Source organism: Capricornis sumatraensis, chromosome 11 (genome assembly GCF_032405125.1).
Source record: "Capricornis sumatraensis isolate serow.1 chromosome 11, serow.2, whole genome shotgun sequence".
NCBI lineage: Eukaryota > Metazoa > Chordata > Mammalia > Artiodactyla > Bovidae > Capricornis > Capricornis sumatraensis.
In genome coordinates, this window is record NC_091079.1 from 71,011,395 (window position 1) to 71,026,166 (window position 14,772).

Genomic DNA, 14,772 nt, shown 5'->3' on the forward strand with positions numbered 1-14,772 from the left:
AATCAAACCCAGGTCTTCTGCAGTTCTGGCAGATTCTTTACCAGCTGAGCCACAGAGGAAACTGGTATATGAAACCCAGGTTAAAAAAAAAAAAAACCTAGAAAAAAGATAATTCACATTCATGAAAAATTTCAAAAGTATAAACATATGGAATTTTTATTTCTATAATTTGTAGTAGTACATTGATAATGGTAACAACAAAGCAACACTTGATGGCAATGTTGGTTATATGCCAAGACCCACTTATAAGACAATTTTCTGCAGTAAATACTTTTATTCTCATTTTTGCAGTAGAGGAAATGGCAGTACAAACATTAAAAATGTCAGGATGTATGATACAGGGTTTAATTTACTTTAAAATTATTTTAGTTAATAACTGAGTGGTAGAAGGTTGTATTACATGAAATGTGTGAGCAGAAGTTGATTTACTGTTGTATCATTGATTATGTGACCTAAGAGAGACTACTGACATATCAGGATCTCATTGGGAAAATGGAAATGATAATCTCTTCCTTATACCACAGGATTATTGACCAAAAAAGTTAATATTTATGAAACTATTTGTAAAAGATAGAATGTACTATCTTCCCAGGTTTTTAGGAAAAATAATCACTACATTTATGTCTTCAGTTTTCTAAGTATGTGGGTTCTATACATTATAGGATGATTCTCATACTTTGAAGGTTGTTAAGGCAAGTTTATTATGCAAGTTTGAAACACTTAAATATTGATTTGAATAGTTTATGTGCTAAAATGTCTTTATTTACACACTGTTTACTTTTGGTAAAGAGTATATTGGCTCAATTTGCCTATATTAAGTTCTAAAAGAAGAAAATATATTTACTTTAAAAGGAAAGAATACCTAGTGCAATGTGCAATGCTTTGAGTAATTTAAATGCAGATTTTATCTTTCCAACTTTTTTTAGAGTTCAGTTTTAAAACAAGAATGCTCTTAAAATTTGAAGTTCAAGGCAAATAGATTAATGGACAAAGCAAAAAGAGATGCAAAATATCTGGTGAAAAATTTTAAAATACAGCTAATGTCTTACACATTTTACCGATATAAAGTAACTTAAGGATATGTAGCTAACAAGGACACAAGCGTCTTGAACCTAAACTCTGAGTGCAAATCATGTATCCTTCATCAGCTTACAAACTGTTTGCCTTATAGTCATTTGTATTCCCTGTAGACATAATGCCAACTTAGAAATACTTGAAAATATCAAAATATCTTCTTTCTTTTTTCAGTGCTGATTTTATATGCATATTCAGTGTGCTGTTACCAGGGGAATTTTTAAATTGACTTATTTTGACAGAGCCTGTTATTTTTAAATATAATGATTGAATTAATATATAATTTATGGGACTGTTATGCTTAAAATCTTAGTAATAACCATTCCACTTTTTTCTTCCTTCCTTCCTTTCTTTCTTTTTCTTTTCTTTTAGTTTTAGCATAGAACCAAACTATGATTTCCTCTATATATATGATGGGCCAGACAGTAATAGTCCCTTGATTGGAAGCTTTCAAGACAGCAAATTACCGGAGAGGATAGAAAGCAGCTCAAATAACATGCATTTGGCTTTTCGGAGTGATGGATCTGTTAGTTACACTGGATTTCATTTAGAGTATAAAGGTAAATGTGAACATTTGATTTTAGCATCATGATTTAAATTGTGAATATTTTATATAAGAGAATAATGTCATATTGGCCATTGTCAGCAGTTAGTTATATGTGCAGTTCTTAAAGCATACTACCTGCAATTCATCTCACAATAGAACACTCACTGTAGACTTTTCCTATGAGTGAGAAGGAAATTAGCATTTCTTAATTACTACCAAAAGAAATGTATCACACAAATAAGCCATTAGGATACTGGAGAAGTTGCCTGAGGCCACAAAATATTTCTTAAAAAACAAAGTCATTTTTGGAAGCTGAAGTTTCACTTGAATATCAAATATTCAGAGACTACTCTCACTGATAAAAATATTCAAAAGTATACAATTCACAAAATATTTTGACAATTATGATTCAGAAAATATCTGAAAATATTTAAATAGGTCAACATTTGGAATAGGGTGAATATAATATGCTCTAAATCAAATCCCTTATGATTATACAGTGGAAGTGAGAAATATATTCAAGGGATTGGATCTGATAGACAGAGTGCCTGAAGAACTATGGACCTAAGTTAGTGACATTGTACAGGAGACAAGGATCAAGACCATCCCTAAGAAAAAGAAATGCAAAAAAGCAAAGTGGTTGTCTGATGAGGCCTTACAAATAGCTGTGAAAGGAGAAAAGGAAAGATATCTTTCAAATCAATATAATATAAGATAAGATATCTTATATAATGGCAAAGGAGAAAAGGAAAGATATCTTTCAAATCAAGATAATATAAGATAAGATATCTTATATAATGAACATATGCCCATTTGAATACAGAGTTCCAAAGAATAGCAAGGAGATAAAAGAAATCCTTCCTCAGTGATCAATGCAAAGAAATAGAGGAAAACAATAGAATGGGAAAGACTAGAGATCACTTCAAGAAAATTAGAGATACAAAGGGAACATTTCATTCAAAGATGGGCACAATAAAGGACAGAAATGGTATGGACCTAACAGAAGCAGAAGATATTAAGAAGAGGAGGCAAGAATACACAGAAGAACTATTAAAAAAAAAAAAAAAAAAGATCTTCATGACCCAGATAATCACAATGGTGTGATCACTCACTTAGAGCCAGACATTCTGGAATGTGAAGTCAAGTGGACTTTAGGAAGCATCTCTGTGAACAAAGGAGGTAGAGGTGATGGAATTCCAGCTGAGCTGTTTCCAATCTTAAAAGATGATGCTGTGAAAGTACTGCACTTAGTATGCAAGCAAATTTGGAAAACTCAGCACTGGCCACTGGACTGAAAAAGGTCACTTTCATTCCAATCCCAAAGAACGGCAATGCCAAAGAATGCTCAAACTACAGCACAATCGTACTCATCTCACACGCTAGTAAAGTAATGCTCAAAATTCTCCAAGCCAGGCTTCAACAGTGCGTGAACTGTGAACTTCCAGATGTTCAAGGTGGATTTAGAAAAAGCACAGGAACAAGAGATCAAATTGCCAACATGTGTTAATCGTTGAAAAAGCAAGAGAGTTCCAGAAAAAAACATCTACTTCTGTTTTGTCGACTATGCCAAAGCCTTTGACTGTGTGGATCACAATAAACTGAAAAATTCTGAAACAGATGGGAATACCAGACCACCTGACCTGCCTCTTGAGAAATCTGTATGCAGGTCAGGAAGCAACAGTTAGAACTGGACATGGAACAACAGACTGGTTCCAAATAGGGAAAGGAGTACGTCAAGGCTGTATATTGTCACCTTGCTTATTTAACTTATATGCAGAGTACATCATGAGAAACGCTGGGCTGGATGAAGAACAAGCTGGAATCAAGATTGCTGGGAGAAATATCAATAACCTCAGATACACAGATGACACCACCCTTATGGCAGAAAGTGAAGAAGAACAAAAGAGCCTCTTGATGAACGTGAAAGAGAAGAGTGAAAAAGTTGGCTTAAAACTCAACATTCAGAAAACGAAGATCATGGCATCTGGTGCCATCACTTCATGCCAAATAGATGGGAAAAGAGTGGAAACCATGATGGACTTTATGTTGGGGGGCTCCAAAATCACTGCAGATGGTGATTGCAGCCATGAAATTAAAAGACACTTGCTCCTTGGAGAGAAAGTTATGACCAAACTAGACAGCATATTAAAAATCAGAGACATTCCTTTGTCAACAAAGGTCCATACAGTCAAAGGTAGTTTTTCCAGCAGCCATGTATGGATGTGAGAGTTGGACTTTAAAGAAAGCTGAGCGGTGAAGAATTGGTGCTTTTGAACTGTGGTGTTGGATAAGACCTTGTGAGTCCCTTGGACTGCAAGGAGATCCAACCAGTTCATCCTAAAGGAAATCAGTCCTGAATATTCATTGGAAAAACTAATGCTGAAGCTGAAACTCCAATTCTTTGGTCACCTGATGCGAAGACCTGACTCATTTGAAAAGATCCTGATGCTGGGAAAGATTGAAGATGGGAGGAAAAGGGGACAACAGAGGATGAAATGTTTGGATGGCCTCACTGACTTTATGGACATGAGTATGAGTGAGCTCCAGGAGTTAGTGATAGACAGAGAAGCCTGGCATGCTGCAGTCCATGGGGTCACAAAGAGTCAGACATGACTGAGCGACTGAACTAAACTGAGTATGATATGGTAATGAATATAATATTTAAGAACATTTCTGTATGTATTTAAATGAATTAATATTAAGATATGTATGGATATTTCTTGGGCCTTCCCAGGTGGCACTAGTGGTAAAGAATCCCCCTGCAAATTCAGGAGATGTAAGAGAGTCGGGTTGATCCCAGGGTTGGGAAGGGCACAGTAACCCACTCTCGTATTCTTGTGTGGAGAATCCCATGAAGGAAGAAGCCTGGTAGGCTAAGGTCCATAAGGTTGCAAAGAGTCAGACATGACTGCAGGGACTTAGCATGTACATATATGGATATTTATAAATATATTTTAAGTTTTCTATTCAATGCCTATAAGGACAAATTAGATCTTAGTTGTTTAAAGTTAAATTTTATTTTTCAAAAATTGAGTCTATAAAGGATACTGATAAAGGGATCATTTGAGTTATGTAAATGCATACTTTGAATTTATTACTTACTGCTTTGATTTTATTTTTTCCCCACTATAGAATATTTTCAGTAGGTAAAAGTTATACAGAATAGTAAAACAAACTTCAAAGTATTTGCTATCCAAATACAAAGTATTTGACAGACTTAATATGGTGTTATATTTGCTTCAAATCTTGTTATTCTTGTTTTAAGAAATATTCAATTGAAACTTCTGAATTTGCACTAGGAAGAGAGGCGTGTGTGTGTGTGTGTGTGTGTGTGTGTGTGTGTGTGTGTGTGTTTAGGGCTATCAAAGGAAGTCAAGCTGAAACCCCGCCTTAAATACATCTTCAGCTAGAGACAAAAGAAAATGTTGAGAGTAGTGGTTTGGGACTTCAAAGGAGAAAAAGGCAATCCACATTGATAGAAAAGTAAATGTTTGATAAATAAATGTTTGCTGGGCTGTGCAGAGACAAGGAGCTAAAGAGTGGATTCCTTCTCTAGGCCCTGCTGAGTCTCCACCACTGCAGCCCAGCCTATAGTCGCTGCAGGTGTCTTTGGTCATCAGTCAGTCACTCAGTCGTGTCCAATAATTTGTGACTTCATGGACTGCAACACACCAGACTTCCCTGTCCATCACCAACTCCCAGAGCTTACTCAAACTCATGTCCATCGAGTAGGTAATGCCATCCAGCCATCTCATCCTCTGTCGTCCCCTTCTCCTGCCTTCAATCTTTCCCAGCATCAGGGTCTTTTCCAAGGAGTCAGTTCTTCGCATCAGGTAGCCAAAGTATTGGAGTTTTAGCATTCTATGAACTACAGTCCCTCTTGTACCCTGCAACTACTGCCTACCATCCTCAGTTACTACACTAGTGCCCATTTATACACAATTCCTTGAGGTCTTATTTTTATACTCCAGATGGTATTTCTTTACAATGTTAGTGCTAAGTTTATGGTATTCCCCAAATCCAACCTAATTAACTTTCTGGACTGGCTCTCAAAATTCTCAAACATCCCCCCATAGAATTTCATCCCCCACATTAGGGTCTCCAGAATCTGCCTTTTCCTATCAGTCACCTTACTTTCTATTTTTATTTAAAAAAAACAAAACAAAACTTAGCTCTTCAACTGCTGATAAAGTGGTCTTGTTGTTTATTTCTGCCATAGCCAAGCAAACATGTCAAAATTTTCAAGATAAAATGTCCACCTGCAAAAGAAATTGACATATAACTGGAAGTACTGGATAGTAAAAACTATTTGTTTGTTATTTGTAATCATGTTATATACTTTATTTCAAGCATGTTAATTTCTATTAGCTCTGAAAAAGTAAAGTTTTTAAGTCCCAACTCACTCCAAATACTGGTATTTATAGGTCTTTATTTAAAAAGCTACAGGTTCAACACCTACTTCTGTAGAGCTCACACCAGAGTATAGTTGCTATTGCTTGTGTTCTTACTGATCTCTTCATTTCCCTCTTGAAGATAGACACTGAACCTTATTTTTGTTTATTTGAAAATACATAGGAGTTCCGCAAACAAAGCATTTGAATGGTGAACAAATGCTATAGTCAAACATCGCAAATACACAACCTGTTAATAATAGAGATTCTGAAAGGAAGACTACTTTTATTTACAAAAAGCAAATGTTATATGGCAAAACCCACTACAATATTGTAAAGTAATTAGCCTCCAATTAATTTTTTTTTAAAAATCAAATGGTAGATATGCTCTAGTGTTGTAGACAATAGTAAACTGAAATAAATAGATATTTGCAGGTAAGGGGAGATGTTTTATTAACTTGAAATAACTCTTTGTCCCCAAAGAGTTTAAATCAATCTAGTCTCCAGTAGTCTTCCCTGAAGAATCTCCATGGACAGAGGAGCCTAGCAGGCTGCAGTTCATGGGGTGGCAAAGAGTCGGACATGACTGAGTGACTAAGCACAGATAAATGAATGTAATTTCAATGAGATACAATATTAAATGTATACTTGATAAACATTTTAGCTTAATGCTATCTTTAGCATTGTTTTGTATTAAAGCTATTTTTAATTATGTTAATAAGTATATTTTAAATATTTAATAGGTGTAACTCATAGGAGTGATGTTTATATTATTTAAACAAAATTTACTATTTACATGAAGAAGAGAGTACAGATACAGTTTCGTGCTTCTGAAGGGGACCTCCTGGCAGCTGTTTTATCTGATAGGCACCAAAAATCTACAGTGAAAGATTTATGAATGGTTGTTTATATATGGGATAAGTTAGCCACCTGTTTCAAGAACCTTAAAATATAGTCAATTACTTTCTAAATTAATATATCAATTTAAGGTAAGACATATCTTTTCATAGAGCAACCTATTACATTTCAGCTTTAGTTTGCGGTATTTTGCATCAATTATTTAATTTCTAATTGTTTAATCAACACTATTTTCCAAAATAAAGAGATACATCTGTGGTTTATATTTAATTTCAAAGAGCACATGGGGAATCTGACCCTGTGTGAACTATGGGTCTTCAAAAAGAGAGAGCCTTTTGGGAGTTACTATGATCTGAGGGGACTACAATACATACACAGTTTGAAGGGAATTTAGCTCTTAGTTTCTGAGTTCATGCTAGCAGGTATATGCCCAATGGCACTATTCTGGAAATAAAAAGCAGCTGAATATTATATACTTTGGTGACGTCTCAAAAATAAAAATAACATATAACTGATTATCTACAAAACAACACTATTCTTAATAATGGTCCTTTCATGAGTAAATACCTGTATATGGAAATAAACATTGAAATTTGTTAAAAACTGGTGGCTCAGAGGTTAAAGCGTCTGCCTCCAATGTGGGAGACCCGGGTTCGATCCCTGGGTTGGGAAGATCCCCTGGAGAAGAAAATGGTAACCCACTCCAGTATTCTTGCCTGGAGAATCCCATGGACGGAGGAGCCTGGTAGGCTACAGTCCATGGGGTCGCAAAGAGTCGGACAAGACTGAGCGACTTCGCCTTCACCTTCAACCTTTAACAACAAAAATATTATGGTTCTCATTAGACCAGGAAAAAAATGTGTTTACTAATGAGTCATTAAGTATTAATTGAACAAACATTATTTAGTTCTTGTCATGCCTGATGCAAAGCATGATAAAAACTTTATAATGATATAGCTATTGTGCTTATTATAATTTCATCTATATGTCTTCCTTAATAAAATGAAAACAAAAGCATGATAAAGCTTTAATTTTTCCTGTTGACTCTTCTTAAGGACACACATTTCAACTTTGTAATGTCAAAATTTTTCATTAAAATAAGTATTTACAGTGCTTTAATTTCACCTGGATATAATTCTGAAACAAATTTTTTGTAAAAGTGAAAAAACAGTCCATTGCTAAGATACAGGCTCTATTGCTCACAATCACTTCTGTCTTCCAGAAGACTGCTTCTAACATGCTTTACTTAGAGAATATAAGGCAAGGGACTCTTACCTGGGATCTATTCAGTAGGCAAGTTGCTATTATTAATAAAAGTGAATTATTCATACAAATAAATTATTTTATTAAATCAATTATTCGTTAAAATACTATCAATTTGTCTGCCTCACTTTTTTTTTTCCAAAATTAAAATCATTTTTCCATCTGTTTCCTGGACCTTTATGTAAAGATTCTCCATATGTTCTCAAATTTTCCAGATGCAATTGCTATGGCAAACACGGAAATAAACAAGTGCAGTATTATTCATAGAAAGCTATTCACTAAGAATTTAAAGCAATATGTAAACATAATAAAGAGATAAGTGAATCCTCTCAAAATGAGCCTAGCAATATAAAATTGTTGCAGAGGCAGTATTTTTAATTTATCAACCATGTTTCCCTTTACTCAAAAAGTAGGTTTGCATTATAGATTCACTAACATGTCACTGAAAATTTGGGGAAAACTTTAAAGAAGAAAAAGCTAACTTTTCAAAAGATGGATGTTAGGCAGTTAGACATGTCAAAGAGATTAATCCTTCTAAATAGTAATTTCAACCCTTTCTTTTCCCTCAAGGGATTTAGTTCAGTTTCATGAAGAGCATAAATGGTAGGTTGCCATTACACCTAAAAATTACATTGTATTTTCTGCTTATTTAAGGAAAGAATTAATGTTTTTCTCTGAAAAATTAAACAAACTAACCTCTGTACCACTAAAGCCTCTTTCTTAGTGACCAAAGAATCTACTGGTTCTTTTCCTTATACGGGATACAAAGTTCTTACACTGTGTGTGTGTACACTCATGTACATACCTTTGAAAGGTCAAATTATTTAGTTTTGATTGATGCTCAGAAATCATGTTTATCTGACTTACAAGCTCCAGTATAACTTCTCCCCTTTATGTCTCTCATCTCCCTTTCACCTAGTCTGCCCATTACCCCCCAGTGCTCAGTTTAGATGTCAGTTCTTCAGGAAGGTTCTGGATGCTGCTCCTTATACAACACACATCACAACCACAAGTGTTTACTTAATATAATTATTTTCTTGATAGACTGTAAAAGCCATGAAGGTTAGAATATTTTTTTTATCACCATGGCTGTATTTCCAGTGTTACTTGGATAATGGGCTCTTAAGTAGTTTCTGGAAAGAAGGAAGGAAGGAAAGGAAGTGAGAATTTTTCATTTGGTATTCTATTAAAATCATTTAAATGTTTCTTTCCACCATTTCCTCTTTAATTGAATTCAGAGAAATCTTGTGAAGTATGTTTCCTAAAGCATAAAATTCTCATAATTTCCTGTAAGTGTTGAAGCAGTTTGAACTCTGTAGACTTTAGCAAATGGAATACAAATATTTTTCTGTTAAAATTAACCACATTTTGATTAATTTATTATGATAATTATTATAATAGCCAAACATCAAGATATTTTTGACTTAAATTACCAAGATTCTATGAGTCATATCCAAAGATATACCCATCTCCTGAATTCCCATTAACATAAGATAAATTCTAATGTAACAAATCATATGTGTTATCTAGAATTTGTGACAGCCCTTATATTGTACATCTCTATTTATCTGCAATAATAATAAAATAGAAATATTCATGTGTTAGCCATATCTGGTATAACAAAAGTATTCTACCACTTATTTGCCAAAATGGATGAACTAATATATTTCTCTCATATTTTCAGAATATTCTGTCAGTCTGTCTAGTTTACTCTCTGGTTCCATAGAAAACAGTTCTTTGTTGTGCATGAAACTTACTTTTTAATTTGCCTTTTACTATTACCTTTGGAAGTTCTTGGCTTTGATATAGACTGTGTCCAAAAAGATCATGGTTTGGATATTATAAAGATTTTGTTACTATTTTTAATGGGCAGACCTCTGACAGATATGTGTGGAATGAGTAGAGGAGGTTAAGCTAAGAGAAATGGCTTCAGGGTGGAGACATAGGATCTTTTACTTTCTTCCTAGTGATTAACTGAAATTAGCATAGGCAGTAGTACTATATCTAAGTTCAGTCACATGAAATGGAGTGTACTTTTTTGGGGGGAAGATCTTTTAAATAATGAAATATTAAATAAGTTCTTCTTTTCCAAAATAATTGTTTTAAAACTTATGCATGGATGATAACACATAATTATAATAAACTCTGAAATCCTGTTTGACTATATGTATTAGGTACTAATTTTAATGAGAAGACCAATGAAGAATTTTATCCTTTTTTAACCAATATAATCAACAAAACATCAGATATAGTTGAGGGCTACTTTGTACTTTTAGCTCTTAAACAGAGGCAGAAATGGTGTTGGTGCTTTCTGTCTGTTTAGAGGTAGAGATGAAGATATACTGATAGTTTCCTAGAATGTGCTATTTTTAAATAATTCATTTTATATCAACATTACTTTACAGCAAAACTCCGAGAGTCCTGCTTTGATCCAGGCAATATAATGAATGGCACCAGACTGGGAATGGATTATAAATTAGGGTCAACAGTAACCTATTACTGTGATGCTGGTTACATTCTTCAAGGATATTCAACACTCACCTGTATCATGGGCGATGATGGAAGACCTGGATGGAATAGAGTCTTACCAAGTTGTCATGGTAAGAAAATACCTTTTGGCTGAGTTTTTATAATTAGAAAGAATCAATTAAGGTTACTTCTGTTTTTTTTTTTAACAAAACCATTTAACACATGATCTATAAGTGTGGTGTAGGCAATGCAGATTTTATCGAGGATTTTTTAACTGGTTTCTGTAAAGAAATGATTTTGGAAAAGTACTTATATTCCCACGTGTCTCTAAAGCAATGTGCATGTTATAGTGGGCCAGCTCTCTGAGAGCAGGGATATTTTGTTCATTTTTTTATCCTAAGGATTTAAAGGAGTTCCTAAAACTTCAGGTTCTCAGGAAATATTGACTGAGTAATGAGGAAGAAACACATTGAAACTGTTATTTCAACAAAAGTAGATAAATGCAATAGCTAGAATATTATCAATAATCAGTGATAGATCTGAACCAAGGATATAAAGATACATACATTTCTCCTAAGAACTAAGTTGTTTAAAATAAGTGACCAAGTCAGAGCCACTGAGGCAGCTCTAAAAGCACAAGGAAGACCCAAGGGTGCAAAAAGATGGAGAAATAACTAAAATAAGTTTCAGTAACATAATATCAGATGAAAGTTGTCAGATCTGTTACAGCTATAGTTAGTACAAGACCAGTGCATCAAATTCAGAGTGCTGAAGGATCTGCCAATGATCATGGCCAGGAAAATATCACATATCTTAGAAAAAGTCTTAGGGAAAAATATAATTCAAAAAGAGACTAAATATTTTTAAGATTAAGACAGTTAAAAGAGGCACCTGAAATAGAAACATCATCCTAAAATGGGGATAGGGAATTTGCTAAGCAGTTAACCACAGTAAATAAGCAGCTCTTTATAATGATTTTGAAGAGATGATCTAGTGGACAAAAGAAGGGAAACTGCGAGAGTCCCCAATTAACAATGAAACAAGTTTTAATCATAGTGGTTCAGAAATTCATGAATACATATTTCTGGATAAATAGCTGGGGGAATTTATAAAATAAAGTGTATTTACTACTGTGATTTCAGTGGAACAAGAAAAACCAGCAACTCCGATCTGTTGATTAAAAGTTTGGATTTTTGGTGTCTAATGCACATGGTTGTTTTTCTTAGTCATTTAATATATTCACCTATGAGAATTATATATATATGTTATTTCTAACTAACACAAGTCATTTAACGTCTCTAAGCTTGTTCTTTGTGTTCATTCACTCAGTCATATCTGACTCTTTGTGACCCCACGGACTGTAGCCAGCCAGCCTCCTCTATCTATGGGATTTCCCAGGCAAGAATACAGGAGTGGGTTGCCGTTTCCTCCTCCTGGGCATCTTTCCCACCCAAGGATCAACCTGTGTCTCCTGCATCTCTTGCCTTGGCAGGGTGGGGCTCTTGACCACTGAGCCACTTGTGAAATTGTTGTCGCTCATATCTAAAAGAAGAATGCTTGAAATCCTTACTTCAAAATGTTTTAAGAAATTAAGAAAAGGTAGATATCTACTAAATAGTCATTGATGCTTTAGAACTGTGGTGTTAGAGAAGACTCTTGAGAGTCTGTTGGACTACAATGAGATCAAACCAGTCAATCCTAAAGGAAATCAGTCCTGAATAATCATTGGAAGGACTGATGCTGAAGCTGAAACTCCAATACTTTGGCCATCTGATGCGAGGAACTGACTCATTGGAAAAGACCCTGATGCTGGGAAAGATTGAAGGCAGGAGAAGAAGGGGACAACAGAGGATGAGATGGTTGGATGGCATCACCAACTTGATGGCCATGAGTTTGAGCAAGCTCTGGGAGTTGATGAAGGACAGGGAATCCTGGTGTGCTGGAGTCCATGTGGTCACAAAGGTTCAGAAATGAATGAACTGACTGAACTGACTTGAGGTAATGATTTCATCTATTATAAGATAAAGGAAATATGGATTTAATCCTGCCAAAGAGGAAAAAAAAAATTGATGACATGAAATTTTATGAAAAATAAAGAGAAAGAGTGATTTATTTTCTTCAGATTTTTAGCCATACAAAAGGGAAATCCTTTTATAGGCAAAAAAAGCATACTAAACTTAGAAAAGCACTTTTCAGGGATTGAACCCAAGTCTCCTGCATTATAGGCAGATTCTTTACCATCTGAGCCACCAGGCGAGCATAGTGTTTATTGGCTAAATTGAATTTGGGGAAGAATACTCTCAAACCAAATGGTAGGAAACATTTGTACTGCCACTCAGTAATTTTATTAATCATTTCATTTATTTGTCTGCAGAGCCCATTTTTAGCCTTATAATATGATATACATGTCAAATATAAACTAGCAACCTTTTATGTATAAGCACTTCAAATCAGATAATAAATGCATTCTTCAAAAAAAAATTACTGTCAATAATCATTAAGAAACCATGGAAAATTTGCAGCATCAGATATGGAAAAACTAAAAATTTGATGGAGAAAACTATAGATTAAAAAGCTGAGTATTAATCACTGGAATAAATGATTAAATAGGTGAATTTCAGTGACTTAGATGGGAAAGGCTGGAGGACCAAAATATATACCATTCACAAAGAATATACTCACCTAAGATAATCCTATTTATTTTCAACATTCCCAATGTTTCATGGGTCAATTATATCCTAATTAAGTATATTTCATATATTTGATTGAACAGTCATATCTACAGACAATTTGGAGGTAAGAACAGATCTGACTTCATGTTCTCTTACTCTATGTATAACCTGAGGCAAGCTGAGCCTTGATTTTTAACTTTCAAAAGCCAGATAACAGTTGCTAATTCAATAGGTTATTGTGAAGATTCAGTTATTAATCACAACACATAGTAAATCAGACCTAGTAAACTTCCCAACAAGTACTGGCATGTTAATACTTGTGATTTTTAACAGTGTTCCAAAAACATGCATAGTGTTGGAAATCATGCACTGCACTTTGCGTTGTGTGTTATGTTTTAGATGAACTAACCTTTTTGGTCATTTTAATATTAACTAAATGTAACTGATATTTTATATGAATACACATTCACTCCTTCCTGAAAATAGCACAGGAGTTGAGTATTTTAAAATTACTTAAGAGAGAACAATTTTTACCATCATTTAAGTTGGATAACAGCATCCATTGATCATAGAAAAAGCAAGAGAATAAAATTTTTTAAAAAACTACATATTTTTCATTGACTTGCTAAAGCCTTACACTGTGTGGATCACAACAAACTGGAAATTCTTGAAGAAATGGGAATACCACACCCCATACCCCACCTCGCACCTGTCTCCTGAGAAACCTGTATGCAGGATAAGAAGCAATAGTTAGCACCAGACATGGAAAAAAAGACTGGCTAAAAATTGGGAAAGGAGTCTGTCAAGGATGCATATTGTCACTTAGCTTATTTAACTTAGGCGCAGAGTACATCATGTGAAATGCTGGGCTGGATAACTCACAAGCTGGAATCAAGATTGCCAGGAGAAATGACAACCTCACATATGCAGATGTTACTATTCTAATGACAGAAAGCAAAGAAAAACTAAAGAGCCTCTTGATGAAAGTGAAAGAGGAAAGTGAAAAAGCTGGCTTAAAACTCAACATTCAAAAAACTAAGATCATGTCATTCTATCTCATCACTTCATAGTGAATGGGGGAAAAGTGGAAACAGTGAAGATTTTATTTTCTTGGACTCCAAAATCACTGAGGATGGTGACTGCAGTCATGAAATTAAAAGACACTTGCTTCTTGGAAGAAAAGCTATGACAAACCTAGACAGCATATTAAAAAAACAGAGACATCACTTTACACTCAAAGATCCATACAGTCAAAGCTATTGTTTTTCTAGTAGTCGTGTATGGATGTGACAACTGGACCATAAAGAAGGCTGAGCTTCAAAGAATTGATGTTTTTGATTTGTTGTTCTGGAGAAGACTCTTGAGAGTCCCGTGGACAGCAAGATCAAACCAGTCAATCCTAAAGGAAATCAACTCTGAATATTCATTGGAAGGACTGATCCTGAAGCTGAAGCTCCAATACTTTGGCTACCTCATTCAAGAGCCAAATCACTGTATA

At 34.5% G+C, this 14,772-nt stretch overlaps 1 protein-coding gene across 3 annotated transcripts in view; it reads left to right on the forward strand.

Moving 5' to 3' along the window:
- Positions 1–14,772, forward strand: part of CSMD3 (CUB and Sushi multiple domains 3) — a 1,381,373-nt gene that overhangs the window by 1,104,594 nt on the left and 262,007 nt on the right. For all 3 annotated transcript variants that reach the window (XM_068983804.1, XM_068983805.1, XM_068983806.1), the window contains 2 exons: positions 1,447–1,634; positions 10,539–10,733. In XM_068983804.1, coding sequence (XP_068839905.1) covers positions 1,447–1,634; positions 10,539–10,733 — 383 coding nt within the window. The remainder of the gene's footprint in view (positions 1–1,446; positions 1,635–10,538; positions 10,734–14,772) is intronic.